A 14,424-nucleotide genomic window follows, 5' to 3' on the forward strand; every position below is an offset into this window, starting at 1 on the left:
GAACCTACTTTAAAGACATTTCTGCCACAAAATTCGAAAATTTAAGGTAAATGGACAAATTTCTCGACCGATTCCATTTGCCAAAATTGAACCAAGACCAGATAAACAAATTAAATAGGCCTATTTTGCCTATAGAAATAGATGCAACCATTGATAGTCTCCCAACCAAAAAAAGCCCAGAGCCAGATGGTTTCAGTACAGAATTCTACCAGTCCTTCAAAGAGGAGCTAATACCGATACTATTCAAGCTATTCCGAAAGATAGAAATGGACAGAATATTACCAAATTCCTTCTATGAGGCCACAGTCACATTGATACCTAAACCTAAGAAAGACCCAACAAAAAAAGAGAATTTCAGACCAATTTCTCTTAGGAACATTGATGCAAAAATAGTCAACAAAATACTCGCAAAGTGAATACAACAGCACATCAAAGACATCATTCACCATGACCAGGTAGGATTCATTCCAGGCATGCAGGGATGCTTTAACATATGGAAACCCATCAATGTAATCCATCATATAGACAAACTGAAAGAGAAAAACCACATGATCATCTCTTTAGATGCAGAAAAAGCATTCGACAAAATCCAACACCCATTTATGTTTAAAGTTCTGGAGAGATCGGGAACACAAGGCACTTATCTAAACATAATAAGGACTATATACAGCAAACCAACAGCCAACATTAAAATAAATGAAGAGATACTCAAAGAAATCCCTCTAAAATCGGAAACCAGACAAGGCTGTCCTCTGTCCCCATATCTCTTCAATATAGTTCTTGAAGTTCTAGCCAAAGATAGAAGGCATCAAAAGGAGATCAAGGGGATCCAAATGGGAAAGGAAGATGTCAAATTACCCCTATGTGCAGATGACATGATAGTTCTCTACCAAAGAACTCCTACAGCTGATAAACACCTTCAGCAAGTTGGCAGGATACAAAATAAACTCAAAAAAGTCAGTAGCTTTCCTGTATACAAATGACAAACAGGCAGAGGAAGAAATTAGAAAAAATACTCCCTTCACAATAGCTACAAACAATATAAAATATCTAGGAGTAAATCTAACCAAGCAAGTGAAGGACTTATTCGAAGCCAATACATGGGCAGGGCCAGGGGAAGGTAGGCCTGGTGAAGGAAGGTTCTAGGGCTTTAGGGCAGAAAGTTTATGGGAGAAGCAAAGCAACAAAGCCCCATTGGGTTAAGATGGAGAGGGGCACATGGCAGGATCAGCACAGATGGAAGAAAGCAGCCCAGAATAAGAAAAAGTTGATGGAATTGTGGATGGGAGGAGCCCTGAAAAAATTAATAGAGCAGATGCCATGATGCTTGGGACGTGAAGGTAGCTTAGAAGGTAGTATCTGCCATGTCCCATGTGAAATAAAGCTATTCTAAAATCTATCAGGTGTCTGTGTCTTTATTGATTGTGGTAGCAGATTAGATAATACCAACATAATAATTACAAGGCTAATAATAAGAATTAGCCATAGTTTAAACTAATAGCAACATTTGTATACAGGAAAGCTACTGACTTTTTTGAATTTATTTTGTATCCTGCCAACTTGCTGAAGGTGTTTATCAGCTGTAGGAGTTCTCTGGTAGAATTTTGCGGGTCACTTATATACACTATCATATCATCTGCAAATAGGGATAATTTGACATCTTCCTTTCCCATTTGGATCCCCTTGATCTCCTTTTGATGCCTTCTATCTTTGGCTAGAACTTCAAGAACTATATTGAAGAGATATGGGGACAGAGAGCTATTTAATTTGTTTATCTGGTCTTGGTTCAATTTTGGCAAATGGAATCGGTCGAGAAATTTGTCCATTTCCCTTAAATTTTCGAATTTTGTAGCAGAAATGCCTTTAAAGTAGGGTCTTACGATTCTTTGTATTTCTTCGGTGTCTGTTGTTATGTCTCCCTTTTCATTTCTGATTTTGTTAATTTGGATAGTGTTTCTCTGTCTTTTAGTTAGATTGGCTAATGGTTTGTCTATCTTGTTAAGAGCAACCACGATTGGTGCCCTCCTCCATTACACTTGGATAAGCATGGTAAACGATTTCCTTCCTTCAACGCTAAGATGAAAAAGTGATGGAACAACAGCTTTTTTTTAAAACTGAAGACAACTACGATGTCTAAGATCTTTATCAAGGCATTTGCATGAGTGGAGGGTTTCTCTTCTCCTAGTTCTTTCCTACTTCCTGACATCAGGATGAGATACGAAAGATTTAAAGTATTTACAGGGATAGAGACATAGCTGTGCAGTTAATGAGAGGTTATTCCTAGGAGTAGGGTCATTTTTTTTTTTTTTGATAATTCTTGTAATTCTTCTTTGAAGAAAATCCTAGGGTCTAATATTCTTGGGAACCACCATGCATGTGCACAAACACACACACACATAGACACACTGTCATCACATCATTCATATTAAGACAAACTGATAAACAGATGCATTCTCGGTCATGAATGCTGTGTTGCCATTTTCAGGGTATCCCGTATCCTGCTGGAAATATAAGGCAGATTAAACTCTTTCATAATTTACCATAGACATTGTGTTCCATGACAGGAACAACAAGGTCACTAATACACAAAATTTGACACCAGGAATAGTTGTTTTATGTAATTGAAGAGAATTGTGAATATTGAAAGTTTATCTTTTTGTTTAAACTCATAGGGGTTTTGTCCATTTGTACAAAAAAATGAAGAGGGGCATGATAATGGCTCAATAGATTGTCAACACATGTCACATGTCTTTTCAAAATAAATAATCACATGATCACATGTAACAGGATGTTGTTGGCTAAAGACCTTACCAAGTCCTTTATAGTCATAAACTCCCTTCTGCATGAATTCTTTAAGATCAACGACTACGGTGACATGCAAAGTCTGTAACAGATAGAATCCACACTAAAGGTTCTACTCTTGTGTGACGATACCATGAAGTGTAAAACTTTACCACACTGATCTTCTTCATTCATAGAAATGTACGTCTTTTTCTTATGATTTCTAAAACTATTACTACATGCAATGGCTTTACCATATTGCTTATTCATAGGATTTCTCTCCAGTGTGAACACTTTCCTGATGATAAAGACCAAAGAAATATGCATAGGCTTCACTGTATTACACACATTCACAGGGCTTCTCTCCATTATGAATGCTTTCATGGTAATGAAGACCATATTAATATGAAAAAGCTTTACCATATTATATACTTTCATAGATTTTCTCTTCAGAATGTGTTTTTGTGTGCATTTGGAGAATACTGTGTTGTTCAAAGGCTTTATCACATTGATTAAAGATTTTAGTGTTTTTGCACCTGTGTGCATCCTTTCCTGTATTCAGAGACTACTCTGAAGTGCAAAGTCTTCACGACATTAATTACTTTCATAGATTTAACTCCAGAATGTGCTCTTTTATGACATGGGAGACCATTGTGACATGCAGAGGGTTTGTTACATTGGGTACATTCATAGAGTTTCTCTCCAGTATGTGTTTCTTATGTATTAGGAGATGACTACTAACTGCAAAGGCTTTGCCATGTTACTTACATGCAGAGAGATTTATCTCCAGTATGAATTTTTCCAGCCTTTGAAGATGACGGTTCCTTGCGGAGGCTTTACCACATACATTGCAGTCATAAGGTTCCTCTTCAGAATGTGTTCTTGTGTATATCTGGAAAATACTCTGTTGTGAAAGCTTTACAACACCGTTTACATTCATAAGGTTTCTCTTCTGTATGACTGCTCTGGCCCTGCCTGGAAGCAGCCTTTGCCTTGCTCTGAACCAGCTTTCTAAGAGGCAAAAGAACAGGTCAGCAAAGCTGTTCCTCTAAGAACAGTGCCCGCAGTGCTGATAGGTGACTTTTCCATGATGTTCCCTGAATGTGAGTTCTCTGTCCTCTGTGTGTGTGTGAATAGTGGCATTGATCCATCTGTCTGTGGCATTATTCATTATGATTAGCAGGTAGCATTGGCTCCTGAGTAATCTACTTTCACAGTGTCATGTCCTTGATTTTTACCTAACACCTTGTGGGACAAGATGAGAAATCCAGAGGCATTTCTGTCCATCATTTGTGTAATTTACAATGTTTCTGCATGACTTTGAGCTCAGATGCCCTTAAATATTTCTGCTTTTACAGTGTGAGCACGTTCAGAAGAGGATTTTACTTAGTATGCTTAGGACTAGGCAAACCTGTATGTGAATGTATCCAGAGTCCCTAAGTAAACTCCCAGTGCTTGCTTTCTTGAAGAAAAGCCTTGCTTTGGAAATGACTTCCATGTTCTCCTTGTCTGCCAGCAGGGACACAAATCTTGCTCATCTATTCTGTGTTGTCAGATGTGGTGGCTGTTCTTGTTACTTAAACTGACTACATCTGGAATTACTAAAACCCAAAGGGTTGGGTACTATTTGTGAAGGGTTCAAATATTAGCTTTGGAAGTGGGAAAAACTTTCTTTTATCTGAATCTTTTGAGATAATAATATTCACCTCTAAACTAAGCCACTGATTCTGTGGCAGCCTGTAGTTACTAATGACATGCATTATGGCACCTGCTTTTGTTTGCCCTACTTGTGGCTACCGAGTTCCCTCTCTTTTCCTTCCCCTTGCAGTAGAGCCTACTTCATTGCAATTCTGAAAAATAGTGAAGACTGTGTAAGACATTAGGGCCACATGACGCCTACTGGCCTCTTCAAATTTCCATTGGCAGACAGCCATTGTTTGACAAGTTGGATCAAAGCCTGTGAGACATCGTAATAAATCACTTAAGAGATCATACACACACACACACACATACACACACACACACACACCTTATTGGATCTCTTTATCTAGAGAACCTTGGCTATTACAGACCTGTGTTTCCTTTTTCACTCTCCCACTGAGGAAGATGCTCAGGCTAACAACAGGGCTCCACAGTGCTTGTCATGTGTTCCCTGCTTCTCCCAAGGTTGTCTCACACCTACCAGGTCAAACGTAGCTGCAGTTTATCTGAATCCAGCATGCAGCCACAAAATAAAACGTGTGTTCTTAAAATCGCTCTTTAGTTTTTGAAACTCTGGACACCCTTCCACTGTGGAATAGACTGATATCCCCACAGAAAGTTGAGCAATGGGCTCTGCAAGTAATCTCCCTCCATTCCAGGAGGAGGCAGGGGAAGTAAGAACTCTGGAGCTTTGTGTGAGGGGGGAGGGGAGCTAGGACAAGCTGTGCAGTTCCAAGAAGAGGACCAAAGGTCCCTGCCCACAAAGGGGAGGAGCAAGGGGCTGAGCAGTGGGAGCAGGAGTAGGGTTCCTTCCCCAGGGCTAGGCTGGAAAACTGGCAGGTATGCAAATGAGAAATGCAAATCTCTGCAGACCCAGAAAAGATCTGGCCCAGTACTGCAGCCAGGGACAGGAACTGCTATCTTGGGTCCCTTCAGCACTTTCTCACCTTAAGGGAGGTGCTCCTGTCACTCAAGACTCCCTAACCAACTAGGGCCTCCAGTGGAACAGCCATTCAGAAGAGGAGGAGGCGTGTCTTTCTGGTGCCTGACTGCAGGTTCCTCTTTGTTGCTGAGCAGGCTTGAATGGTCTGGCTTGAAGTCCCTCAACATTGTTGCCATCTGCATTGGTCTCCTTTGAAGCAAGTGTTTTTCCCGTTGTGTAGGGTCTGAATTTCTGAATGAGATTCAATATTTATCCTATCTCAACTCTAATAGCTTAGCTTCTTTATCTTGATCTAAAGTGATATTGTCCCCTAACCAACTAAGCTTGGTTGTCTTCAGTGCCCCTCAGAGACTTGCGAAGGAATAAAACTTAAATTACTGAGTGAACCAGCAGTGTGAGTTAGCACCTTCCAAAATGTATAAATTGACTTAAGACAGTTTACTGCCTGACCAGTCACCCAAAACACTTGATAGTGTTGGAGCCTCATCTTCAGCTTTCTGGCCCAATATTTCTGCCAGACTTGTTCGCAGGGCAGGAACTATTGAGGACTTGCTTACCCTGACTTGGCAGAGTGCAGCCACCAACTCTGCCTGTAGCTAAGTTGCCCGTGTTTAGGCAGATTCTGTTTGTGGCAGGAACGAGGACATTTTGCCACCTTAGAAGCCATCTCCGTAAGGAAGTTCTTTGATGCTCAACATCTTCTTTGAGGTTGGCTGGGTGTTGTCAGGAGTTAACTTGTCTTGTTGTCAAAGAAATTTAGGATTGTAAGAACAGCTTTCAGTGCCATATTCTGTGTGTCTCTGAGGCTTCTGAAGACCTTATTCAACTATTTCACCTCATGTGTTGATTGAGTCATATCTGTTAGACTTAGGTTATATATTCTTGTGTAAAAGTCGGCCAAGTATTTGACATGCCCATGATTTGTATCAATATACTAAATTCTATAGCCATGACTTAGACATAACCTTCATTATAAGTAACAATTAAAGCCTTGAGTTAAGGAGTAGGTTCAGTCATCTACCTTTTGTTCTGTCCTCCCTCTATGTTCCTAAATCTCCCTTTCAGAAAGAAATTCTTAATGACTGGAAAATATTGGAGAATAAAAGCAAGTAAGAGATAGAGCATTGGTGCATTTAAAGAAATTCAAATTTAAAAACTGAAATCAATAACTGATTTTTAAAAATACAAAGAGAATTGGGAAAAAAACATAGCTATGTTGACTTTGAAAATGAGCAGGCCATTCCCTGATAGAGGTAATGGCATTAAAACAATAGCGTTTGACCTTGCCCTTTGTGCAATGTACGCTGCTGAGGTGTGTAACTTGACACACAGCCTCAGCCAATGGCCTCTGGCTCAACCTTCTAAGCTGACTTAACTGTGCAACTTGATTAGACATATCAGCAAAGGACAGCCCCCTAGTTGGAAATTCAATATTCACTGGGACAAGCTAACCTCCCCAATTCTACACCCACCAATCTGGTCAGTATTCATTCACTTGACATGAATAATTAAATGCTGCTAGGAAATTACAAAATCACCAACCCTGCCATAGTCAGGTCCCTTTTCATAATGGTGACTCCAGCCGCTGTTTGCCTACCCTGTAATGCACGCAATGAGTTGGTCCCCTTATTCTGGCCAAAGGGCAGGAGCCTTGCTCCACATGCAAATCCTTTTCCTGTTACTACAATGAACAGTTGGATATAAGACACAAATGGGTAATTTTAAAGCTGAGCGGCGATACAGCTGTTTAAAATTTAGGTAGTTTAATTAAGAGCACATCAAGATCTCAGCTCTGTTGAGCAAAACATTGGGATCAAGGCCACCTGAGTCAAAATAGGAGACCTTGCCTAGAAACATTTTTCCAAAAGTCCATGCTTGGTGCATGATGAACAAGTCAATGGATTTGTGTCCCGCTGTGAACGGACTCTCCAAATTCCTTCTTATTTTCATAGTTAACACAGTTCTCCTAGTGAGTAAAGATAACAAAACATTTTGTTGAACACAGTTGGAGTACAGTCAGGTTGTCCTTGGATAATCTCCATAATGTGATATATACATTTCACTTCTGAAATACGTTTTAGACAACATTCCTCTTTATAGCCATGGCAGTCTAAGAACTGACTACATGAGCCAGGATGGCCTCAAACTCAGAGAGATTAGCCTTCCACTGTCTCCCTGATGCTGGGATTACACAGATGCACCACTAAGGCCGGATGAGATTTTTAAAAATGACCTATCCTTGTATCAGGGAATGGAAGAATAAAATAAGATTGAAAAGGGAACCATCATTGTTTTGATGTACAGTAATATTTCTCAAAAATCCTACAATTCTTTAAACTGACAAAACTACTTCTATGTTATCAATAATTGGACCATTTTCTTTGGTGTGTTATTTCATGCATTTAACCATGTGTGACTGGTCTGTGTGTGCACCTGTGCCGCGGCACCCATGTACCAGGGAGAGGACACCGGAGTGATGTCTGTCATCTACTTACCCTCTGTGAGTTCTAGACACCAAACCCAGGTTAGTCGTTTGGTTCAAGTGACATCACTGGCCATTATTTGTGTTTAAAACTTTTTTATGTATGTGCTGGCAGGTGAGTGTGCGCATGACACAACCCAAGTGTAGAAATAAGAAAAAAAAGTAGGAGTATTAGGGGTCTCCCGGGGATTGAACTCAGGTCATCACGGTTAGAACCAACCACCTTTACCCACTAAGACAATTCTCTGGCATTCATTTGTGGTTCTCAGAAAGTGTTGTGAACAAGAGTTTACTGCTGAGAATAAACTAATACGTTACAAAAAATGTAGCAGTATATTTAATATTTTCCTTCGTCAATATGATTATTCAAATATTCCTGTTTTCCTCCACCCTTAGATGTTTACAACCTAAAAAGAAGACAATGTTTTATTGATTTAATGTTTCAAATAATTTTCTTTGAGAATCAGTAAGACAGCTCTGTGGGAAATTCTGTGGTGTGCAAAGTTGGCAACCTGACATTAGTCAACAGATAACAATGATCAACGTAGACCCCACAAAGTTGCCTTCCACTCTCCACATACACATCATGGCCTCATTCCACACACGAAACACAGAGATGTTTTCTTTTTAATAAATGTCATTGAGTTACAATATCCAGCATCTCTAGATACTTCCATTAGAAGGCAAACACGAAAGCGAAGTGCCAAATGGGAACTAATGGGGACATGAAAAAGCATGGAACATCAAATAATATATACAAATCTATACCAATTAAGCTATGTTATAAGATATGCAGTTGACTGTTGATTGTCCCACTACACTACATCTCAAACAGATAAATGAAAATGATGCTTTGGATAAACATATGAGGTTCTAATGTTTCTTATATTCTCTTCTGTGAAGCATTTTAGTATTAACAATGTTGTGGTGCATTGACAAAACAGACACATCTATGCTTGAACTTGTACTCAGGAGGCTGGCACATGAAACTCAAGACTTAAAATGTAGCCCTGACCAAAGAGTGACATCCAAGCCAACATGTGAAGGTCATTTATTGAAAATATGAAAAACAAAACAAGCAACAACAAAACACTACCCTTTCACATGCACACTTACTGGAAAAGTGTGACCACACACTGCCTGATATTTAAATACACAAGGAACCACTTAGATGATGAGCATCCATTCTACATAGCGCAGCAGAAGAACACCTATCATCAAGTGAAAACACAACAGATGAAAAGAAGCCACAGAGGGGATGCAGGAATGACATCATCAACTTCCGTAATTGGACTTACCACACATAGAGCAAACGTCAATACCTACGCCTATTATTTCTAAATAGAAAGCACAACCACAGTTGCTGAGCTCCATTATACTTGAGTGAATATGGTAAATAATTTACCTCCTTCAAGGGGATGGTAAAAAAAAAAAATAGAAGATGAAAGAATATTTTTTCTTGAAACCTAAAACAATGATTTTAAAGTCTTTCTCAATTTACATGAATAGGGTTCTCCAGTTGTTTTCTTTTATGATTCATAGATAGCTGTGTTGTTAAAAGGCTTTATCTCATTGATTACATTTGTAGTGTTTCTCTCTAATGTGTTCTTTTATGTATTGAAAAATGACTATGATGTGCAAATGTTGGGAACAAACCAAAGACACTTGTTCTAAGCATTCCCTTCTTGTTGTCGCTCTCGATTTAATACAGGGTGAACCGAACACCAAGTTCCAAGGCCCTAGGTAAGATGGGGAGTTCCCAACAGCTGAACATCTTCAGCTATTTATCTTTTTTCCCCATCACCTAATGACTGTTCTTAGTCATACCTTTTGTTATTCATCTTTTGTTCCTCAAATATATGCCTGTAAAATAAATAATTATATATATGTGTGTGTGTATACACACCCACACACACATACATGCTTGATGCTAACCTCCAAAGAATAAAGATGATTGGTTCAATTATAAAACCTACATTGTGTATCAGTTGACATAGAAAACTACACAAGGAAAGCCCCTATCTGTTATTCCTTGATTGGTAGAAAAATGTAGCTGTAACTTGGCACAGATGATTCTGGTTTACAAGCTTGATATTCTGTCTCAGGTGGGTGGTGGGATGAGGAGTGGGGAGTGCAGAGTCCAGCTTCTGAGTTTGCTCTATGTCCCTGATCAATCAGTAGTGGATTGATGGTAATAAATTCTTGTCATTTGCACTGACATGAGTTTGTGTTGGATCTCAGTGGGCTCCATAACAAAAAAGGCTTCACCACATTGCTTACATTCAGAGAGTTTCTCTCCAGTATAAATTCTTTCTTGATGATAAAGACTATAGAAATTAATTTAAATTAATTAATTATAATTAATTCATTAATATATCAAATAGACTCAGGGTTTGTGTCCAGTATGCCTCTGAAGATGCGTGTGACATGTAAAAGCTTTACCATATTGACTATGGTCAAAGGGTTTCATTCCATTACTTGTTCTTCTAAGGATTCAAAGACAAAAAATATATGCAAAAGCTTTGCCACATTGATTCTACTCATAGGATCTCTCTGCGAATGTGTTCATTTATCCTACTGAACATTACATTGACGTACAAAGGCAAAGACATTGATTACATTCATGGTTTCTCTTCAGTATGAATTCTTCCATGACTATTGAGAGAAGTGTGTTGTGCAAAGGCTTTACCACACTGATTACATTCATAAGGTTTCTCTCCTGTATGAATTCTTTCATGCGTTTGAAGATGACTATGACGTGCAAAGGCTTTACCACATTGATTACATTCATAAGGTTTCTCTCCTGTATGACTTCTTCCATGATTTTTAAGAGAAGTGTAATGTGCAAAGGCTTTACCACACTGATTACATTCATAAGGTTTCTCTCCTGTATGAATTCTTTCATGCCTTTGAAGATGATTGTGACGAGCAAAGGCTTTACCACATTGATTACATTCATAAGGTTTCTCTCCTGAATGAATTCTTTCATGACTTTGAAGATGACTGTGTTGTGCAAAGGCTTTACCACATTGATTACATTCATAAGGTTTCTCTCCTCTATGAATTCTTTCATGATTTTTAAGAGAAGTGTAATCTGCAAAGGCTTTACCACACTGATTACATTCATAAGGTTTCTCTCCTCTGTGTATTCTTTCATGCCTTTGAAGTTGACTGTGACGTGCAAAGGCTTTACCACATTGATTACATTTATAAGGTTTCTCTCCTGTATGAATTCTTTCATGACTTTTAAGATGATTGTGTTGTGCAAAGGCTTTACCACATTGATTACATTCATAAGGTTTCTCTCCTGTATGAATTCTTTCATGATTTTTAAGAGAAGTGTAATCTGCAAAGGCTTTACCACACTGATTACATTCATAAGGTTTCTCTCCTCTATGTAGTCTTTCATGCCTTTGAAGATGACTGTGACGTGCAAAGGCTTTACCACACTGACTACATTCATAAGGTTTCTCTCCTGTATGAATTCTTTCATGACTTTTAAGAGAAGTGTGATGTGCAAAGGCCTTACCACACTGACTACATTCATAAGGTTTCTCTCCTGTATGAATTCTTTCATGCGATTGAAGATTATAGTGTTGTGCAAAGGCTTTACCACACTGATTACATTCATAAGGCTTCCCTCTAGTATGAATTCTTTCATGCCTTTGAAGATGACTGTGAAATGCAAAGGCTTTACCACATTGATTACATTCATAAGGTTTCCCTCTTGTATGAAGTCTTTCATGTCTTTGAAGATGACTGTGAAATGCAAAGGCTTTACCACATTGATTACATTCATAAGGTTTCTCTCCTGTATGAATTCTTTCATGCGTTTGAAGATGACTGTATCGTGCAAAGGCTTTACCACACTGATTACATTCATAAGGTTTCTCTCCTGTATGAATTCTTTCATGACTTTGAAGATGACTGTGAAATGCAAAGGCTTTACCACATTGATTACATTCATAAGGTTTCCCTCTTGTATGAAGTCTTTCATGCCTTTGAAGATGACTGTGAAATGCAAAGGCTTTACCACATTGATTACATTCATAAGGTTTCTCTCCTGTATGAATTCTTTCATGACTTTGAAGATGACTGTGAAATGCAAAGGCTTTACCACACTGATTACATTCATAAGGTTTCTCTCCTGTATGAATACTTTCATGATATTTAAGAGAAGGGTAATATGCAAAGGCTTTACCACATTGATTACATTCATAAGGTTTCTCTCCTGTATGAATTCTTTCATGATATTTAAGAGAAGTGTAATATGCAAAGGCTTTACCACATTGATTACATTCATAAGGTTTTTCTCCTGTATGAATTCTTTCATGCCTTTGAAGATGACTGTGAAACGCAAAGGCTTTACCACACTGATTACATTCATAAGGTTTCTTTCCTGTATCAATTCTTTCATGACTTTGAAGATGACTGTGAAATGCAAAGGCTTTACCACATTGATTACATTCACAAGGTTTCTCTCCTGTATGAATTCTTTCATGTCTTTGAAGATGACTGTGTTGTGCAAAGGTTTTACTACATTGATTATATTCATAACGTTTCTCTCCAGGATGAAGTCTTTCATGCCTTGGAGGAAGTCTGTGATATGCAAACTCTTTGTCAAATTGTGTAAAGCCAGAAGCCTTCTCTCCAGTATGGTCTTTTTCATGCCTGCAAAGATAATTGGCACATGTATAGATTTACCACACTCACTGCACTCATGAACATTTTCATCTCTATGAATGAATTTTACAATTTGGCTCAATTGTAAAGAGGACTTAGATCTTACAATATCATCACTTTCTTTACATTCAAACCCCTTCGTTGAGGGGTGTTTTGCATATTTGATGATACCTTGATGCTAGAAGCATTTATTACATGAATCACATTGATAATATCCCTTTTCTATAACAGCTTCTTCACATATTTAAAAAAAAATTGTAACTATTCAGATCGTTACCATGCTGTTTGCACTAATACATTTTCTTATATATTTGCAATGTGAATCAAGACAAACAGAAGAATTTCCACATACTTGTTCTCATAAGGATTTTGTGAACTGTGAACTTTTGGATTCCTCCCATAGAGTTGGAAAACCCACAATCTGTAAACATCTCCTTCAGGAAGTCCACTCAGCATGAGGCTGCTACCTATCTTCTAATTGTTCTGGGCTAGGGAGGGCTATGTTGCTTTTTTCACCATGCCCATGTCACATGGCTCATATTCGTTGTAGAATATGACATGAACATGAAAAGAAGAATAACAAATGAATGGGTTCCCCACTGCATTCACACAGTTTGACATTTTTCCCTCATAAACATATAGTATAAGCACTATAGTTTCTTCACCAAAATCTTCTTGACTCTCACTAAACTTAGCACTGTTACTACAAGACTCTGAGTGACACCAGCGCTGCCATTTGCTTAGTAGCAGGTTTTGGGCATGCACGTATCACCTAGTCAATGTGTATACCTTCTGCAATATTGACGCGGGAAGGAACTAAACTGATTGGCGACTCCACAGCCTAGCTCTGATGGGGACATGATACAAATGGTGATGTCCCTTATAGCATTCTGCTCTTCCTTTCCAGGGAAATACCTTGCAAACACAGATCAGACACCTGATATTGAGGTGCATGTTTCTCTGAGAATTTAAGAAACATCAATCCATTGAAAGCAGTGCCTTATTTCACTGCTGCTTTTCTCTACAACTTGCCCGACACATTAACATTTCTTCAGAGGCATATTCGTATCAACTTGCACATGAAAATTACCTTCCATTTCTTCTGCAACTTTGAATGTGTTCTTCATCATTATGGTCTTCCCAATTGTAGCCTAAAATATAGTAATAGAAAATGTATGATATATTGTTGGAAATTAGGCAAAATGTAAGTTACTGTCTTCATTCTCAACTGAAATTACAAAAGCAAATAAAAGTAGCAGAGAAACAGTTGTCCTTCCATTTTCAACAGAGACAGAATATTCACTGTCTTACCTATAGCAATGAGGTTCATATAGGTCTCCAGCATCACGTCTTTATAGAGACTCTTCTGGGAAGGATCCAGCAAAGACCACTCTTCTTGAGTGAAGTTCACATGCACATCACCACAGGTCACTGCCCTCTAAAAGATCCAGTACATGTGGACAAAGAGAACATGGCATTGACAACACTGCATATGTATATACTTCATTGACAATATATCCAAAAAATTCTGCTACTTCCTCTGCTTACTTCCTGACCACAGCTTTAATGTAATAGCCAAGTCCTTTTGAAGGAAACTGAATAACGAGGGTCACTTATGTCATTTCTGCACCCCTTGAATAGGATAGAGCCTTGGAAGAGAAATGACAATCAACAGGCGTAAAGAGAGAGGGAGACAAGCAAACCGGTAACAGCCCTGAGCTCACAGCACAGAAACTATATGAACAATTACAAACTAGAACATGCTGGGCACCTGGTTGTTTTTTTGTCACGCCTTTAAGCTCAGCACTCTGGAGGCAGAGGCAGGTCTATCTCA

General features: G+C 38.6%; 1 protein-coding gene and 1 long non-coding RNA gene across 2 annotated transcripts in view; both read right to left on the bottom strand.

The window, feature by feature from the left end:
* LOC127204734 (zinc finger protein 844-like) overlaps window positions 1–10,963 on the bottom strand; it is a 141,799-nt gene extending 130,836 nt beyond the window's left edge. The window contains exon 1 of the mRNA XM_051163968.1: window positions 10,786–10,963. Within this exon, the coding sequence (XP_051019925.1) occupies window positions 10,786–10,950 (165 nt within the window). The 5' untranslated portion in view covers window positions 10,951–10,963. The remainder of the gene's footprint in view (window positions 1–10,785) is intronic.
* Window positions 10,964–12,400: 1,437 nt separating this feature from the next.
* LOC127204602 (uncharacterized) lies at window positions 12,401–14,025 on the bottom strand. The gene is made up of 3 exons (XR_007832487.1): window positions 13,902–14,025; window positions 13,528–13,741; window positions 12,401–12,578 (listed from the first exon to the last, which is right to left on the bottom strand). It is a non-coding gene; the product is annotated as an uncharacterized LOC127204602 (long non-coding RNA).
* Between the last annotated feature and the right edge of the window lie 399 nt (window positions 14,026–14,424).

Source organism: Acomys russatus, chromosome 20, assembly GCF_903995435.1.
Source record: "Acomys russatus chromosome 20, mAcoRus1.1, whole genome shotgun sequence".
NCBI lineage: Eukaryota > Metazoa > Chordata > Mammalia > Rodentia > Muridae > Acomys > Acomys russatus.